Genomic DNA, 19,299 nt, shown 5'->3' with positions numbered 1-19,299 from the left:
ATGCCTCCCAGCACTGGGATCAGCGGAGCCATGAGGCCTCCTGGCACCGGATCAGCGTGACAGGGGGCAGCGCCCAAGCCCCCTGATCGCCCTGCGGCTCTGTGTGTGACAGGGTGCGGTGTCCCAACCCCCTGATAGGCCCTCCTCTGTGACAGGGTGCGGCGCCCCAACCCCCCCACCCCCCACAGGCCCTGCTCTGTGTGTGACAGGGTAGAGCCATAACCTCCCCATCGGCCCTGCCCTGAATGTGACAATGGCGGCGCCCCAACCCCCTGATCGGCCCTGCACTGTGGGTGATAGAGGGCGGCACCCCAACCCCCTGATCCGCCCTGCTCTGTGTGTGACAGGGGGCGGTGCCCTAACTCCCCTATCAGCCCTACTCTGTGCGTGACAGGGGGCAGCGCCCAACCCCCTGATGGGCCCTGCTCTGTGCGTGGCCGGGGGGGGGGGGGGGGGGGCAGCGCCCCAACCCCCTGATTGGCCCTGCTCTGTGAGTGACGGGGCAGCGCCCCAACCCCCTGATGGGCCCTGCTCTGTGCGTGACAGGGGGCAGCACCCAACCCCCTGATTGGCCCTGCTCTGTGAGTGACAGGGAGTGGCGCCGCAACCTCCCCATCGACCCTGCCTTGAGTGTGATGGGGCGGTGCCCCAACCCCCCAATCGGCCCTACCCTGAGCGTGACTGAGGGTGGCATCGCAACCTCCCGATCCGCCCTGCTCTGTGCATGACAGGGCGCGGCGCCCCAACTCCCCAATCAGCCCTGCTCTGAGCCCGACCAGGGTCTGCACCTAGGGATTGGGCCTGCCCTCTGCCACCCGGGAGCAGGCCTAAGCCAGCAGGTCATTATCTCCTGAGGGGTCCCAGACTGCGAGAGGGCACAGGCCGGGCTGAGGGACGCCCCCCCCCCCCCCCCCCCCCAGTGCACAAATTTTTGTGCACCGGGCCTCTAGTATCATTATAATCTGTGGTGCCAGGAGAGCCTCTCACCTTAAGAGAAGGCACCTGAATATATCAAAAAACCTTTGAATTAGAAAGCAGAATTATTTTTTTAGACCCTGAATGACAGGGAAGAGGAAGACAAGTTTACACTACAAGTAACTGTGGCATCCTTTAAGCCACACGGATTGTGCTACAGGAAAACTCAGAGGGGCCAGAGTATTACATAAGAAGGAAAATGAAAGGTTTTGTTGTCCCCTTTAAATTACAGATTTTTAAAAACAGCATATTTGGGAAATAAAAGTTTTGGTTTTTGTGTGGTTTGCGTTTTGTTTATTATTTGTTTGTTCTTTGCTTGTATAGCTGGTTGTCTAATAGGCTTCAGGCTTACAAAGTGCTACAAGGGGGACATATGTATTTGAAATGATCTGTCAGTGAAGTTCGGGGATTTCTTGTTACTGTAAGAGATAATATGAACTAGGGCAGTTTAGTGTTATCCGGTAGATGAGAAGGTATTCACGAAAATAGATGTGTGTGTGGTTACATACCTTAACGGCAGTAGTATAATTAATTTTTTCATTGATGGGTAATATTGAAATATTTATCACTTAGTGCCCAGCAGTGCTTTAATGCATGTGATTCTGAAGTTTCAGAATGCCTTCATATTTTCTGAAATTGTTTCCCCTTCTCCCCATCTTTTATTAGAAATTTTGAAAGCTCTCTTAGAGGTCATTGTAAGAGTTGCCTTTTTCTCTCCTGAAGATGGAAACCTTTGACTATCTTTTCCTCTGCACTAAACCAAGTTTTATTTATATTTGGAAATTCAACTAGAGGAACCAGTGACTGATTTATGAGTCATTTGCCCCTAACTCAGAAAGTTTTCCTGCCTATTAGTCAGTGGTGCATCATTTTTTTATACCATTATCTAAACACTAAAGGCCCAGTGCACGAAATTCTTGGGGGCGGGGGGAGGGGGGAGCGTGTCCCTCAGCCCAGCCTGCGCCCTCTTGCAGTCCGGTTCCCCTCGGGTAGGGTCCCTAGGCCTGGCTGGCGATCAGGGCCTATCAGGGCTCCCCCCGCTGCTGGCTGCTGGCTGCTGGCAGCTGACCCTGCCCCCGCCACTTCCACTACTTGCCATCTGTACGGTGCTGCTCCCTCCTCCCCTGCCACCAGTCACCTCCCTCTGTGGGCGACAGGCGTGGGGTGTGATTGCTAGGCTGGCCTGGGCCTTCCTATGCCGGCGCTCACTGGTGGTGGTCTGGGCCTCCCTCTAGGGGCGATCGCGGAGCCTCCCCATCGATCGCCCTGCTGGCCGGTGGCCTGGGCCTCCCTTTTTGGGGCGGTCGATCATGGAGCCCTCCCCCACCCCCCCATTGATCGCCCTGCAGAGGGTGACCTGGGCCTCCCTCTGCAGTGTGATTGTGGGGCAATGGTGGGCACCCCCGACCAATCACATCGCACCTGCCTTTGCTGGCCTGGCGCCAGTGCGTGTCATAGCATGGTTGTCCAGAAGGTTGTCTGGACAGTCGTTCTGCTGTTCAGTTGATTTGCATATTACGCTTTTATTATTATAGATTTTACATTAACAGAGTAGTGGAATTTGGGGCTGAGGTTTCTTTTTACTGAATCTTTAGTCTCCAAAATCAGATACAGAGAAGAGCAAATATGGAAAGAACGTGGGCTGTGGAATTTGAAAAAATCTTATTCCTGACTCTGTACTTATTAATCTCTTGAAGGCTCTGTTAGCTATAAAATGAGAGTAACTTCCTAGGGGTGTGTATGTGTGCATATGCACATGTGTTAAATGAGATTATATATTGGAAGCACTTAAAACAATGTCTGGTATACAGAAAGAGCATAATAAGTGCTTGTTCTTTTTTTTTTTTCCTTGGCCTAAGCCAGTGATCTTTTTTTTGCATCCTAAAATGTTATACCAGTGTTTAATATGTTGTAGTCTTTACTGAAACAAATCTGAAACAGACCCAATATTAGATAGGGTTAACTGGGAAGGGATAGAATTTCTGTGAAACCCTCTTATCCTTAATTCATATTAAAACTACTAATGCCTCTTTTTACCTGGTAGTACAGAGTACTATATTTTGCACATAGTAGGCACTTAAGGATGTAATCAAGCAGTAAAAATAACGTTAAGGAGGGAATCTGAAGGCCTGTATGTAATCTTGGCTTCTTTGCTTACTGATTTTTATGTAAGCCACCAACTCTCTTTGAACATTGTGTCTTGCCCTTCTTGGTCTAGCAGTGTGAATAGGTTGCATCCACCTTAGAGTAGATAATAAATTCATACAAGGAAGACCTCGGAGCTCAGAAAGGGAGCTCTAGAAGTAGAAGTGGTTGGATCTACCTTGGATCCAAATTGCTAGTCAGGGAGGAGAAAATATATGCAGGACATTTTTAGTTGAGGATCAGGTGTATTGGAGACCAGAAGTTTGGAAAATAAAAAAGGTGCAAACCTTGAAAGAAATACCAGGTTCTTTATCAAAACAGAAATAGCAGCAACAAAAACATATAATTGCAGGGAATTAAGGTGCAGGTTTTCAAAGACAGAAGCACAGATGGAAGATGCCAGTAACAACAGGGAAAACTTTACAAATGAGGTGGCTTCTATACCATAAATTTAGAATTCTTCTCATAGCTCACCTCTTTTCATCTGTTTCCCAGATCTTGCTAACTTAGCTAAGAAAATTCTTTCACCTTTTCTCTTTCCCACTTAGCCTTCTTCTCTACCCAGTGTTTTTCTCTTCATTGTTTCATTTTCAGTCAAAATTCATGAGATCAACAACCATGCTAGAGCTGGACTGTTTTTTTTTTTAGGATATTTACCTGGCTTTTTTTTTGTGAAAGATGAACAAAATAACAAACCATAACAACATTTTGAACATGTTGCTTTTCTTATAAAATACTCAGTATTATTATTGCACTTTGTGTCAGTCAACTGTCACCACAACAGCCATTCCAAAAGTTAACGGCATACCAAAATATTATTTTCATGTTCACAGATTTGCAGATTGGTTGGATGGCTCTTCTGCATGTGTACCTTATTCTTATGGGGTAACTGGGCTACTCAGGACATGTTCTTCTGAGGAAGTTGCAAAAGTTCAAAGGGCAAGCTCAACCCTGCAAGCACATTTTACGTTTGCTCTCATGCTGTCTGCTAATATGTCATTGGTCAAAGCATGCCACATGGCAAGCCCAAGCAAGAAAATACAGCCTGTCTCTAGTGTATGGAAGTGGAAAATGGCAGAGGGTGTGGTGGATATAGAGATGGGAGAAGTCTTGGAAGTTTAGGTTGGCATTGTAATATTTTCTGGGCTTTATATTTGTGTTTATGCTTTACCTTGAAGTCATCAATGTGTATATATACTATTTTGAATTTCATCACTTTAGCTTGATGTGATTTTGCAATATACAGTTGTTTGCTTAACTCAGACTGTACTTCTAGGTCCATCTATATCAAAATCACAGTCTCTGGGGGATAGGGCCTGGGAATCTTCATTATTAACAAACTTATCAGGTCTTTCTTATGCACATTGAAGTTTAGACTTTCTTCCTTAGTGGACATTTGCACTGTTTCTGTTTTTCCAGCGTAATATGTAATAGCCAGCAACTTTGTACAGGTGACTAATTTTGGGGGTGCTTATTCAATAGTCTTTCCCTGATCCATGATTGATTAATTTGCAGTTGAGGAAAGTAATATTTGGAGTAAAGAATGGAGTTTGGAGTGCTGGTGATGGTGAGATTACAAGCAAGGCTATAAAATCTTTTAAGTATTTTATGCTTACTAAAATAAAACATTGAGTTAGATAAGGAGAATTTCTGTAATATTGTTATACATTTTTTAATTGTAATGTTGGGCTGTGGAATTGCTATTAGGGGTAATTTTTAAAATGAAAGTGGAAAAGTTGATAGGTTTAAGGAGAATTTATTTTTCTCATATTTTAGCTTTATTAATCTGGCATTTCGATTCTTCAACAATTTTGATTCTTCATGGCATTTGATATAACCTTGTTTATGTACTTTATTGTGTATGTATTGTTGGATATTCTTGGTTATTTTAGCTCTTTAGGAGTTTTATAGCAATGAAAATTGATGGCTTGGCAGATACTGTATATACTGGTACAGCATATACAATATACATTCTTTTCTTTTTCCTTATAAACAGAACCCTATTTATCTTATTTTGCCTAGCTGAAGAGTATATTCCCCAACCTCCTTTACAACTATGATTTGGCCATGTGACTATTTCGCTTAATGAGAAATGAGACTTCAAGTGGAAGTTATTTGAATAAATAGGGTTTGTTAAAGAAGGCAGAATCATTTCACAGACACCTTTTGTCCTTTGCTCTTTTCTTCATATTACCTAACACTTGGACAGAATGCTGGAAGAGGAGATGTGGAGTAACCGACATTTGATGACTGTCACATATAAGAATGTTTAGTGGGAAGACAGGAGGAGCTTAGATCTTTGACATCCCATGAGATACACTTTTCAGATCTGGACTGCTCTCCAGTCTACCTAGATTAGGAAAAAGAGACATTTCAGTGTGTTGGAGCAGTTATTTAGATGGGACTCTGTTACATGTAGCCAAATATAATTCTGAACTTAATACTTGTGGTTTCCATAAAACATATTTAGACTAAGTTATCGGAAACTTAACTTTAAAATTGCTTTTATTTTTTTCATTTAATTTAGACATTTTTTAGGACTCTTCATCTGAATGTATAAACAAGTACATTATGCATATTTAAATTATCAAGCATGTTTTGAAATGCGTATTTTCCAATACTGATGTCAACCAATCTACATGCAGAGTATTATAAAACTTACTTTGAAGTAATTTTAAATATAAATTTGCAAGATGAGTATGAAGAACTTTCATCACTTATTTTTGAACCATTTGAGAGTAAGTTGCAGGCTCCTTTACCACTTAAACATTTCAGGATCCGTTTCCTAAGAAAAAATATATTTTGATGCAGTTATCAAATTCAGGAATTTAATATTAACCCTTTGCACTCCGAACCATTCTGGACATTGGCTACCAGCTACTCGACGCTACTTTGCGGCGGAAACGTGCATATACAGACCCTCGTATTATTTAGTATAATTTTGGAACCAAGTAACGTATTATAATGATATTGGACTTATATGAATTGGGTGACATCGAGGAATGTATATTTGCAAAAAAACCAATATTTTATTGTTTATAATTTTGTACAGTATGATAAGTTTTGTAACACTCCCCAATATGCATTGCAGGCTGATTAGTGCATGTTTGACAGTAATAAGTGGTTTGACGCCTGCCACCAGGTGTTTTCCTGTTAGAACACACAATGCAGTCCCGTTTTCTTTGTCCCACATCGGGAATATGTAGTTTATTGTTTAATCCGACACAAAACCCGCTGACATTTCTTGTATATGTCTAAGTAATTTTACGGTATTTTGATTTAATTTCTTGTGCCATTTCAAGATAAAACTTCAGGGAAACATGCATGTCTCAAAAAGTTGCGTTGAAATAACTCAATTCCCCGTAATCACTAATAAACTGCAATGTCCCCTGAGAGGGGACATCCGAGTGATATGCTAGAATTCCGATGTCCCCTGAGAGGGGACAGCGGAGTGCAAAGGGTTAATACAATATTGTTACTAAGCAGTCCATATTCCTATTTCTCCGGTTGTCCCAATAATATGCTGTAGAATTTAGTATGAGAAACAATCTGGTCTCGCTTTATGTTTGGTGGTCATGCCTTTTCAGTCCTCCTCTAATCTGGAACTGCATCCTTTGTCTTTCTGATGTAGACAGTGTGAAGATAAATGTTTCTCAGTTTGCATTTGTCTGATGTTTCCTCAAGATTAGATTCAATTTGTTTATTTTGTGGCAGGAATAGCACAGGTGATATTGTCTTCTTGGTGTATCATATTATATATCAGGAGGCACACAATGTCATTTTACCCTACTAGGGGTAATATTAACTTTGATCACTTGATTCAGGTGATTTCTGTTAGGTTTCTTCTTTATAGTTACTTTATCACTTTAGAGTTCCTAGGAAGAGAGCTTAAAACTATGCTACTGTCCTGTTTCTCATTAAACTTTCACCCATAGTTTTAGCATGCATTGATGATTCTTAACTGAATTATTACTGAGATGAATGTAAAACATTTTCAAGAAAGATTTTATCAGATCCTTTTATTCATGATGCTGTCTTGGAAACTTCTTTTAAGAAACATCTTTTAAGAAATGTAGGGAGGAACATAGCTCTTAATTAGGGTAGTTCAGGGAAGGATTTGATAGTGGGATCCTATCCATCTCCCTCCTTTTCTCTCCAATCTATACTAATAAAAGGGAGACCTTCCAGACAAAGCGATGGTGCCGGGGCCGAGGCAGAGGCGGTTAGGGGCGATAAGGCTGGCAGGGGAGGGCAGTTGGAAGCAAGCAGGCCAGCAGGGGGGGAAGTTGGGGGCGAGCAGGCCGACAGTTTGGGGCAGTTCGGGGCGATCAGGCCAGCAAGAGGGGGCAGTTGGGGGTGAGCAGGCCGGCAGGGGGCGGCAGTTGGGGGTGAGCAGGCTGGCGGGGGGGGGGGCAGTTGGGGGTGAGCAGGCAGGGGGCAGTTGGGCGAGCAGGCTGACGGGGGCTGTTGGGGGTGAGCATGGCGGCAGGGGGGCTGTTGGGGTTTGATCTGGCTGGAAGGTGGGGCAGTTGATGGCAATCAGGCCAGTAGGCAGAGTGGTTAGGGGCAATCAGGCAGGCAGGCAGGTGAGCGGTTAGGAGCCAGTGGTCCCACATTGTGAGAGGGATGTCCGACTGCTGGTTTTGCTCCGATCCCTGTGGGATTGGGCCTAAACCGGCAGTCGGACATCCCCCAAGGGGTCCCAGATTGGAGAGGGTGCAGGCAGGGCTGAGGGACGAAACCCCCCCCCCCCCCCCCCCCCCGCACGAATTTCGTGCACCAGGCCACTAGTGGAGTATAATTACTGTATAGACCAATGAACAGGTCTGAAGCAAATGGGAGCAAAAGATGAATTCTATTTAGGATCTTTTATGACAGATTGGAGAATGAGATGATTCTCTTTTTCCTCAAATAGCTCTTAGGATTCCCATGATGTAGTATACCTACATAGTACATGGCATGCCAGAGCATGTTTTTTTCAGACATTCCAGGTGCCTGGATGTTGGCTGACCCAAGAGGCAGGGAGAAATTCCTAGAACTGCCTGATTTCAGTCAGTAGGGCCATCACCTCCTTGAAGTAGCCCAATGGATACACTTTCCTTAGTTTTCCTGGGTTTATCCATCATGCAGATCACTCCTTTTCATTTTGGGAGACATGAATGAGGTGGTGAAGACTAGCTAGAAACTTAATTCAGGAGCTCTTATTCTTGGGGAGTAATGTAAAAATTCCCTTTTGGTGGAATTATGAGAATGGAGTAAGGTTCTCCACATAGCATGGTTCATTCTTCCTAAAAGAGTGAAATTTGTTCAGTCTCAGGTTCTTTTTTATTCTAGTTTAATTTGCATTTTCCATCACCCCCCCCCCCCCCGCAAAGTCATTCATATTTTCATATTTCAGAGTGTAATAATTTTGGTTTTCCCCCTCCTTTAGCATCAGCAGACGTTTTTGAATCAGCTGAGAGAAATCACTGGGATTAATGACACCCAGATACTACAGCAAGCCTTGAAGGTATGACCTCTGTTTTATGACATAGTTCATGTTAACCCCTTTAGTCTTACTGTCTGCCATGTTTGAAAGTTGAGTTTTTTTGTTATACCATGTGGTAGTAGTAGAAATATAAGAAAGAACTTCTATAAAATAAGAGATTTAACATACTATAGTTTTGAGCATGTTAGCTTCAGCAGCCTAATGTTCCAAGATATTGTGGAGTGACAGATAACTCTACGTAAGAAACACTTTCATGGCAAAATGGAGGGGTGTGATGAATCCAGATGCAGATGGCTGATTACTGAAGAGCCACGTGTTAGAGTTTAAATGGGGTGGAGAGTGGGTTGGGTTAGAAGAAGAGGAGGAGAGAGGAGTAGAAAATTAATAGAGGATCAAAAGCTTACTTTTTTTATTTCCTTCCAAGGAGAAATATAATTTAGCTAACATTCAACTGATTGTACCTTACGAATATTCAACATCAAACCTGTTTAGTATATGCAGCAAATAAAGTGCATCATTTTGGTTGTATCTTATGAAGGCACTAGATGAGTCAGATCACATGGATACGTGCATTGAAAAGATGAAGTGGCCTGGCCTGAGTGCCTCAGTGGTTGAGCATCAACCCATGAACCAGGAGGTGACTGGTTTGATTCCATGTCAGGGCACATGTCTGGGTTGTGGGCTCGATACCCAGTATGGGGCTAGCAGGAGGCAGCCAAATGATGTTGCTCTCTCTAAAATCAATAAAAACATATTAAAAAAAAAAAGATCAAGTGAAGGAAAGATGTTTAAGAATTTAAATTTACAGTGTTTGTGCCACTCTAGGCCTTCATACAACTTCAATCCTTTGGAACTTGCTCCATGAGGCAAAATTATGTAATTTTTTATTCTGAGCCCCAAATTCATTTGTTTCTAGCAATAATTTGTCATTTAGATGAGTGTAATCATAATCATCATAATGATAGTGATCATAGCACTTGTTAGGCACTTACAGTACTAGCTGCTATTCTCAATACTTCATGTGGATAACATCCTCCTAATAGCTCTATGAGGTAGGTATTATTTTCACCTCCTTTTAAAAGATTAGGAGACAGAGGTTAACGTGACTTGCTTAAGACCACACAGCTAGTATGTGGAGGAGCTTAGAATAGAAACCAAGAAGCCTGGTTCCGGAGGGCCACACTGAACTTCTGCTTTTACTAGAAGCTTTGCTTCAGCTTTTTCCCCATTAGAAAAATGATGAGACAGTACTGTTTAGAGCCTCAATGCATGGGTTATGAAGCCAATTTATATATTTGGACAGTAAGCAAAAGTGTTGTACTCTGTTTTTATAATTATGACATCTGGATGACTGCCAGTTTTTTCTTTATTCTGATGACCTGACCAAATCACCCCATGTGTATTTTCAGAGTGTCTTTCCCATTCTGTACCACTGAGTGGGAGTATACACCATTATATTGTCAGGGCAAATCTAGGAAATTTTCTTTTTTAACTTGGGAAATATGTAGGATATGTTTAATTAAATAATAATAAAGAATTAATTAAATTCTTGTCCACATTTTCTTTGAGGTAAGCTGTGTGACTTTATTTGTTTTTGTTTTTGTTTTAAACTTTTGATTCTGGTACCAGTAGCTGGCCTGGGGGTTGGGGGAGACATTGTGCTTGAACCTTAACTGTTGCCCAATATAAATTTGTAAGATGTTTAATAATATCTTGACTCTCGCAGTCATAGACTGACAGGTAGTTTACTGTTGGGAGCCACAATATTATTGATTGATTTCAGGACTTTTATTTTATTTTGAATATCTATCTTTAGCCCTCCAAAGTTAGTAACCTTTAGGTTGTGTAAATCCTAGTTGCAGTTTGTTATGGCATAAGATAGTGTATGAAATGCACTTAGCACACTTCTTGGCACATAGTAAGTGCTCAATAAATATTAGCCATTATTATTGCAAATTATTTTACAACTGGTTTACTTATTGAACTATAAAATATGTTACAGCCATATTTTGGATGAATCATTCATTTAAGAGTCTTATAATAATTGTGACAGAGTTTAAAGCAGTGGTGCTTTTCAAATTGCACCGTGACCTTTTCTCTCCTCACTAGCTACTAGAATTGGAGTGAGTGCGTTGGGGACTTCATTCTTCCATAGCTCAAGCCTCAGGTCTTAGAATCATCCTGATCTTTTTCTTTCTGTCATCTCCCCCCCATATTTAATATGATAGCAAATGATGTTGGGCTTTGCTGCTGCCCTTTCTGTCCTATAATCTATTCTCAACAAACAGTAGAGCGGTCCTTTAAATGTAAGCCATACCATGCCATTTCTGTCCAAATCACTCCACTGGCTTTCTATTACACTTTGTGTGTGGGGGAAAGTTCCTAAGGCCTGCACAGCTTGTGTCCTCTGGTTTTCTGTTACAAAGATAACTTCACTATTAACATTTGGATTTCTTAATGTTGTTTGAATTAGCTGCCATAGAACTACTATTACATGTATTAAGTGCACAGAGAATATAGAGATAAAACTGAGCAAGTCATTCTTTTGTTTTTTTAGAAATTCTCAGTTTCCTAGCATCTACTTTTTTTCTAAATTAACTGTAGAAAAAAGTTGTGTCTAGGTATGCTTTTTTTGAGAATTACATAAACTTTATTAGTATGTATAGGTTGGGTGGGATTATCATCTTATCATTGAGCATTCTGTCTAGGACAGCGGTTCTCAACCTGTGGGTCGCGATCCCTTTGGGGGTCGAACGACCCTTTCACAGGGGTTGCCTAAGACCATCGGAAAACACATATATAATTACATATTGTTTTTGTGATTAATCACTATGCTTTAATTATGTTCAATTTGTAACAATGACAATACATCCTGCATATCAGATATTTACATTACGATTCATAACAGTAGCAAAATTACAGTTATGAAGTAGCAACGAAAATAATTTTATGGTTGGGGGTCACCACAACATGAGGAACTGTATTAAAGGGTCGCGGCATTAGGAAGGTTGAGAACCACTGGTCTAGGAGTTCTGAGTGTCTCTTCATACTATCAAGCTGCAGAACATTTTACTATTTTCTTTCTACAAGCCTTTGACATTTGCTTAAGTTTGCCTGTAGGCATGGATTCAGCATCCATATTAAAGGGAACATCTTTTATTGTCCTTGTTTACAGAAGTACTGTTATAAATACTCATTTTTTACACTTTTATATAGCAAGCTCCAGAAAACATTTTTTAGTTTGTTCATTGGTTTAGAAGTATAAGTTTGCAATTGATTTTTGTTAAGCAGATATGAAAGTAATGGAAAATAAGGAATTAGTTATATAATTGATTTTTAAATTGTATTAGTAGTTTTAATTAATAGAAACAGGAATTACTATTGATATAGTATACTTTATTTACAATGAATTTAGGGTACAAAATTAGAATCAACAATAATTTCAAATCTGAAAACAATTTTTGCTATTAAGTATTAGTTGTTATGAAGAAAATTACATAAATCATGAGGCTGTATAGAAATAGTTCAAAATATTTGATATTTTGTTCTTGATATTTGAAGGACAGTAATGGAAACTTGGAATTAGCAGTGGCTTTCCTGACTGCAAAGAATGCCAAGCCCCCTCAGCAGGAAGAGACAGCTTACTACCAAACCGCGCTTCCCAGCAACGACCGGTACATCAGTGTGGGGAGCCAGGCAGATGCAAGTGAGTTTACTTCTCCTTCTTAATATTTAATACGATGTAATGAAAAATTACTGTGGGAATATATTCATTTGTTTAAGCAGAGGTGAAGGAAAATAAAAGAGCTACTTCATCAGCATTATATATTTTTTTCCAGTTTAGGAGTTAAAGATTGTATTTAAGTTATTTATCTTTTTATTGAGCATTTCACATAGTAATTATTGTTTGAAATAGGGAGTAGCTACAGGTGTTACTCATTAAAGAAACAAGTTTTTCTAGAATTTTAAGTGGGAACAGTCATTTCTTTTATGGAATTTAAGTGTTGTAGTGGCCTCAATATTATTTTTGAAGATAAAATGTTATTTTTGATTACTGATAGGTTTACCATTTAATAGACTTTCCTTTACCTCAACCCCTGCCCTTCCCCCAAATAAAGCTTTTGGGAGAAGATTTATTACCATGTAATAAAATAAATAAACACACATATGCACACACTAACACAGATACACATATACATAGAAAATTTTGCATGGGATACTAAGTTTTCTTCAGAGTATCAATATGTTTATATAACAATGAATTTTAAAAAATATGAACATTTACCCCCTATAAAATGTAGGTATTTATTTTTATGCATTCTGGACCTGAGCAGTTTGATTATTAACTTGTATTTGAAGAGAATTTCTGATTTTGTTTATAGACTTTCTTTAAGTTAGACAGCAATCAGGAAGAACCCATCCACATAGATGTTTATAGCTATTGATTGGCATTAAATGCTGCTTAATTCTTGTTAATAAAATATTTTCATTTCAAACTTTCAAGGTGATCTTTATATTTTTGCTTCACAAGTGATCTTGGGTTAGCCAAAGCTGGAATACTCCTATATCACACAGATAATAGGTGTGGGAGAAGTTTTATACTCATAAGACAGACTTTGCTTATGTCCAAGTTCAAAATACACTGTGTTTTGGCTTCTGTCTGTATCTCTAACTTCCTGTTCTCCTATTGTCCTCCTCTCACTTTGTACTGTCATAATACAGAATAGCTATTTAATCTCTTCGTCTTTACACTTGCTGTTCCTTCTGTCTGGAGTCCCATCTAGCCTTTACCTCTAGCTTCATTCCTTCTGGTGTAAGACTTAACTCAGGAGCTGCTGGTTCTGGCAATAAGTGCTTCTCTAGCAGCTAGAGCATACTTTTGTCTTAAAGAGTACTACTTTGTTATTTTCAAATTGTTTGTGCCTTTCTTGCTTACCAAACTGGAAGCTTAACAGGGCAAGAAACCACTGATGTTCCCGGCATCATACTAGTATGTCATAGTGTCTCAAAAGTGTTCGTTGAATTATTTTTAAATATATAAAAAGCTGTTTCAAAACCAATGAAAGGGAACAAGCTTGTTGCAAGAAAAAGAGAAAAAAAGAGGTGATTAAGAAAGGTGAAAAAGGAGAAGTCTATAAATAAAGGAGGAATGAGTATATGAGAATAACAACATTTATGGTTCTGAGACTTGGGGGGAAAACAAAATTAGGTAGAAAAGAGAAAAATAGAATTATTTTCATTGAAGGCAGTTGCTTAAAGTGAAGGAAACAGGGAATTGACTAAACATGGTTCAGGGTTCTAGTTGAATGGATGAAAAGATTTTAGAATGGGAGCTGAGAATTCTTATAGATGGTAGACTTTGTGACCTGAGATATCATATATAGGTATTCAGGGGAGATAAGATTATAAGACTGTTATAAACAAAAGAAAATGTCTTATTTGCTGTGAGAAAGTCAGGAAATATTCTTTTTTAAAATTTTTTATTTAGGAAATATCAAGATTTTTGACAAAGGAATAGTGAAAATGTGGATAAAAAGAGATTTGAACAGGAGCTCTGAGGGAAAGGGCCACCTGATTTTATTTTTATTCATTTAATTTTAATGTTTTTATTTATTTTAGAGAGAGAGGAAGGGAGAGGGTTAGAGAGATAGAAACATCAATGAGAGAGAAACATCACTGAGCTGCCTCCTGCATGCCCCTTACTGGGGATTGAGCCCCAACTTGGGCATGTGCCCTGACCGGGAATAGAACTGGTGTCCTCTTGGTTCATGGGTCGATCGATGCTCAACCACTGAGCCACATGAGCTGGGCACAACCTGATTTTATAAGACATGTCCCATTTTCTCATAATGAAAATTTGTGTGTGTGGCTCTTGAAAAGTATACACTAAATAATTTTATATTTCACTTGAAAGAAATGGTAGAGAAATGGACTTTCTGGTTTCATCTCAACTGATTTGACAGTTGTATTGAGCAAATTGCTTGCTGTTGTGGTTTCTTTATTGATAAAATGTGCTGTCCTTCTACCCAGATGTTAATTCATATTTAATCATTCAATAATGTGGATAGCATGTTCATAAAGTTGGTTTGAGATTAGTGAGAAGAAACTTTCTGAGATAGATGTGGTGATTGTATTATTAATAGTATTAAACTGAGGAAAGTAGCTGAGAAGGTAACAGTAATTCTTTTCATTTAATAAACTTGTGCCATATTTTATGAAGTTTGAAGAAGTACATCTGCCTTTAGGAAATAGTCTTGATTCAATATTTAAATTCTGTAGTGCTGTAATAATTTTACATGGTTTAAAACTGAGAAAGTACGGAGATGTCGTGCATTCAACAGATTCTTTAAATTATTGTGCTGTTATTGCTGAAAGAATCAAAATCTTTTGTGTATTTTAACTGGGATAGAGTGGTAAAACATGTGGGTAGGAAAGATAATTACAAATGAAAATGTATTCGAACACTGGCCTCTATTGAAAAATCTGCGTTAAGTGCTTAAAGAATGTGTAGTGTTGAAGTGATCAAAGTGTTAGGAAGTTTTCCAGGGATTGCTCTAGATCAGTGGTTCTCAACCTTCCTAATGCTGCGACCCTTTAATACAGTTCCTCATGTTGTGGTGACCCCCAACCATAAAATTATTTTCGTTGCTACTTCATAACTGTAATTTTGCTACTGTAAACAATATGTAATTAATTATATATGTGTTTTCCGATGGTCTTAGGCGACCCCTGTGAAAGGGTCGTTCGACCCCCAAAGGGGTTGCGACCCACAGGTTGAGAACCACTGCTCTAGATCAAGCATGTCAAACTCAAAGGCTAAAACAGGCCAGATAAACAAGGTTTAAGTTGATGTGAGCCGCAAAAAAACAAAAGCTTCAATTTTCATAGAAACATAGGTTTATTTTGATAGAGACATGCTGAATACAAAGGGATGAAATAAATGAGTAATCGTTAACATAAAATAGAAGAACATTTTCATAAAAATTAATATTTTTTCTTGAACATTAACTTACCAGACACTGAGTAACTGCACAAATAAATAAGCGTAACGCAAATAAACCTATTTTTCTTGTTATCTAAAAGTGAAATATTTCCTGTTGTGCACACCGAACAAGTCAGTCCAAGACTATTAACATGGCAATCAGCTGCTAAAATATTTGCTGCTAGTACTAATGGAGAGAAATGGTGTGCCTTGCACGTAAGGCGTGTAAGGGAAATGAATGCAACATGATTATAGTTATCAGTCATTAGTGAACAGTGTAGTTCATTATTAATAACTAGAGGCCCAGTGCACAAAATTTGTGCACTGGGATGGGGAGGGGCCCCTCAGCCCGGCCTGCGCTCTCTCACAGTCCGGGACCCCTCTCTCCTTAACGCCTGCCTGCTTGCTGCTCCTTAGTGCTGCCACCGAGGCGGGAGAGGCTCCCGCCACTGCCGCTGCACTCGTCAGCAGTGAGTCCGGCTTCTGGCTGAATGGCGCTCCCCATGTGGGCGTCCACCCCCTGGTGGTGAGTGGACATCATAACGACCGGTCGTTCTGGTTGTTCTGCCATAAGGGTTGCTTAGGCTTTTATTATATAGACTAGAGTCCCGTTGCATGAAGACTCGTGCAATAGGCCTTCTTTCCCCTGGCTGCCGGCACCAGTTTTCCTCTGGCACCCAGGACCCAGACCTTCACTCTGGCCACCGCCTTCCATCTTCGCTCTGGACACAGTCTTCGCTGCGGCTGGAGCCTTCAGTCTTTGCTCCTCGCTCCGGCGGGAGTCTTCAGTCTCCAGCCAGAGCTGCTCCTGTAGCTCCTTCCACCCCCCACCCTGCCCCTCATAGCTTGATCGCTGCTTCGCCTGCAGACCTTGCCAACGGGCTCCTGGGTTCCAGGGGCCCGCCTTGCCTGCGGCCCGGCTTTCTGATCACGATCACAATCACGGGCTGCAGGCAAGGCGGCTCCTGGGTCCTGGGGGGTCGCCTTGCCTGCAGCCCGGCTTTCAGATCACAATCATGGGACGTAGGCAAGGCAGCTCCTGGGTCCCGGGGGGTCGCCTTGCCTGTGGCCCGGCTTTCCGATCAAGATCATGATCATGATTATGATCATGGCTGCAGGCAAGGCGGCTCCTGGGTCCCGCGGGGTCCCCTTGCCCGCGGCCTGGCTTTCCAGCGGCTCCTGGGGTCGCACACGGGGGCCTGGATGGCGGCTCCCAGTGTCCCGCTCTGCCTGCAGTATGCAAATTAGCCGCCATCTTTGTTGGCGGTTAATTTTCAAATCGCGGTGATTAGCCAATGGGAGGCGTAGCGAAGGTAAGGTTAATTACCATGTTTGTCTATTATTAGGATTACTAGAGGCCCTGTGCACAAAAATTTCTGCACTGGCGGTGGGGGGGTATCCCTCAGCCCCACTTGTGCCCTCTCACAGTCTGGGACTCCTCGGGAGATAATGACCTGCTGGCTTAGGCCTGCTCCCAGGTGGCAGAGGGCAGGCCCAATCCCTAGGTGCCTGCCCCGCAGGCCCTGGTCGGGCTCAGAGCAGGGCGGATCAGGGGTTGTGGCGCCACCCATGTCACAGAGCCGGCTGATCAGGGGGTTGGGATGCTGCCCCCTGTCACGCACAGAGCAGGGCCCATCAGGGGGGTTGGGGCTCCGTACCCTGTCACACACAGAGCAGGGCAGATCAGGGGGTTGGGGAGCTCCCCCCTGTCATGCACAGAGCAGGGCGGATCGGGAGGTTGCGATGCCACCCTCAGTCAAGCTCAGGTTAGGGCGGATTAGGGGGTTGCGGCGCCACCCCGTCACACACAGAGCAGGGCCCATGGGGGGGGGGGGGTTGAGGTACCGCACCCTGTCACACACAGAGCAGGGCCAATCAGGGGGTTCGGGAGCTACCCCCTATCAGGCACAGAGCAGGGCCGATCAGGGGGTTGGGGCACCTTCCCCTGTCACGAACAGAGCAGGGCGGGTAGGGAGATTGTGGCCCCACCCCCAGTCACACACAGAGTCACAGGGCGATCAGGGGATTTGGGGGCTGCCCCCTGTCACGCTGCTACAGAGGCCAGGAGGCCTCACGACTCCGCTGATCCCAGTGCTGGGAGGCCTCGCGGCTCCGCTTGACACAGGGGCAGTGAGGCCTCGCTGCTCCGCTAATCCCAGTGCTAGGAAGCCTCGCTGATCCTGGTGCTAGGAGGCCCCCCGGCTCCGATGATCCCGGTGCCAGGAGGCCTCACGGCTCCACTGATCCCGGTGCTGGGAGGCCTCGCTGCTCCGTTGATCCCGGTGCTGGGAGGCTCTGCTGATCCCAAGCCGGGAGGCTTCCTGCCTTCGCTGATCCCAGTGCTGGGAGGCCTCGCGGCTCTGCTGATCCCGGTGCCTGGAGGCCTCGCGGCTCCGCTGATCCTGGGTTCGGGAGGCCTCCAGGCTCCACTGATCCCGGTGCTGGGAGGCATATTACCCTTTTACTGTATAGGATAGAGGAGGGGGCCGGCTTGTTTGCCCTGAAGGGTGTCCTGGATCAGGGTGGGGGTCCTGCTTGGGTGCCTGGCCAGCCTGGATGAGGGGATGATGGCTGTTTGCAGCTGGTCACACCCCCTTCAGGGTGGGGGTCCTGCTTGGGTGCCTGGCCAGTCTGGGTGAGGGGATGATGGCTGTTTTCAGCTGGTCACACCCCGTTCAGGGTGGGGGTCCCCACTGGGGTGCCTGGCCAGTCTGGATGAGGGGATGATGGCTGTTTGCAGCTGGTCACACCCCCTTCAGGGTGGGGGTCCGCACTGGGGTGCCTGGCCAGTCTGGATGAGGGACTGAGGGCCATTTTCAGGCTGGTGGGTGACTGAAGCTCCCACCCTGTCCTTTTTTTTTTTTTTTCTTCTTTTGAGATTTATTTACCTTCTATGGCTGTCACTGGAACTGAGAGCCAGCTTTAGCTCTGAGGCTCTGCTCTAGCTCTGAGACCTCGGCTGCCGAAAGCAGGTTTCTGGGCTTTGTTTACCTTCTGTATTTGAAACTTTGTTGTGACTCCAGCTCTGAGATCCGTGCCGGCTGAAAGCAGGTTTCTGGGTTTTCTTTAGCTTCTATAGTTGCAACAATGTTTCTTAGAGAGCAAGCTCAGAGCTGGGCAGCGGCAGGCGGGGAACCTTGGCTTCCTCCTTCACTGGAGCAAGCAAGCCTCCGGCTCACTTCAGTTGCCTGGCTTCCGGCTGCCATCTTGGCTGGCAGTTAATTTGCATATCTCGCTGATTAGCCAATGGGAAGGGTAGCGAAGTTACAGTTAATTACCATGTTTCTCTATTATTAGATAGGATATAGACTGGTAGCCCTGTGCACGAATCCGTGTGCCAGTAGCACACTGTGGGGCCTGGCCGATCCGCGTCTGCTGCCCAGAGGCTCTCCACGGCCCAGATGCCCATCTGCGCCCTGGCCTGGACAGAGGCCCATCCACAGCCGGGTGCAGAACGCTTGCCTCGTTGCCGGGGCGATGACACAAGTGTCTCCTCCTCCCACTCCCACCACTGCTCTGTGCCTGCTGCTGAGACCTCCGCGGCCAGGGTGGAGCGCTTGCCTTATCTGCCAGGCTGTTCATGCTGCCCACTCTCAGCGGCCGCCCCGCCCCGCCCCCCCAGGACTTGTGGACTCTGGTGGGGCTGAGAGGACTGGACACCGCCATCTTGTGGCTCTAGGCACCACCATCTTTGTGATGGAGTGACGGT

At 43.5% G+C, this 19,299-nt stretch overlaps 1 protein-coding gene across 6 annotated transcripts in view; it reads left to right on the top strand.

Moving 5' to 3' along the window:
• Nucleotides 1-19,299, top strand: part of USP25 (ubiquitin specific peptidase 25) — a 187,006-nt gene that overhangs the window by 22,152 nt on the left and 145,555 nt on the right. For 4 of the 6 annotated variants that reach the window (XM_070405988.1, XM_070405986.1, XM_070405989.1 and 1 more), the window contains exons 2-3: nucleotides 8,552-8,629; nucleotides 12,170-12,314. In XM_070405988.1, the coding sequence (XP_070262089.1) occupies nucleotides 8,552-8,629; nucleotides 12,170-12,314 (223 nt within the window). Of the gene's footprint in view, nucleotides 1-8,551; nucleotides 8,630-12,169; nucleotides 12,315-19,299 lie in introns of those variants that run through there. The other 2 variants (XM_070405987.1, XM_070405991.1) reach the window with 2 other exon arrangements.

This window comes from Myotis yumanensis, unplaced genomic scaffold (assembly GCF_028538775.1).
Source record: "Myotis yumanensis isolate MYYU_CA2020_CCGP unplaced genomic scaffold, mMyoYum1.0.hap1 SCAF_2, whole genome shotgun sequence".
In the NCBI taxonomy this organism is placed as follows: domain Eukaryota; kingdom Metazoa; phylum Chordata; class Mammalia; order Chiroptera; family Vespertilionidae; genus Myotis; species Myotis yumanensis.
Note: the sequence above shows the minus strand (reverse complement) of the source record. Positions and strands in the feature narration are given on the sequence as shown.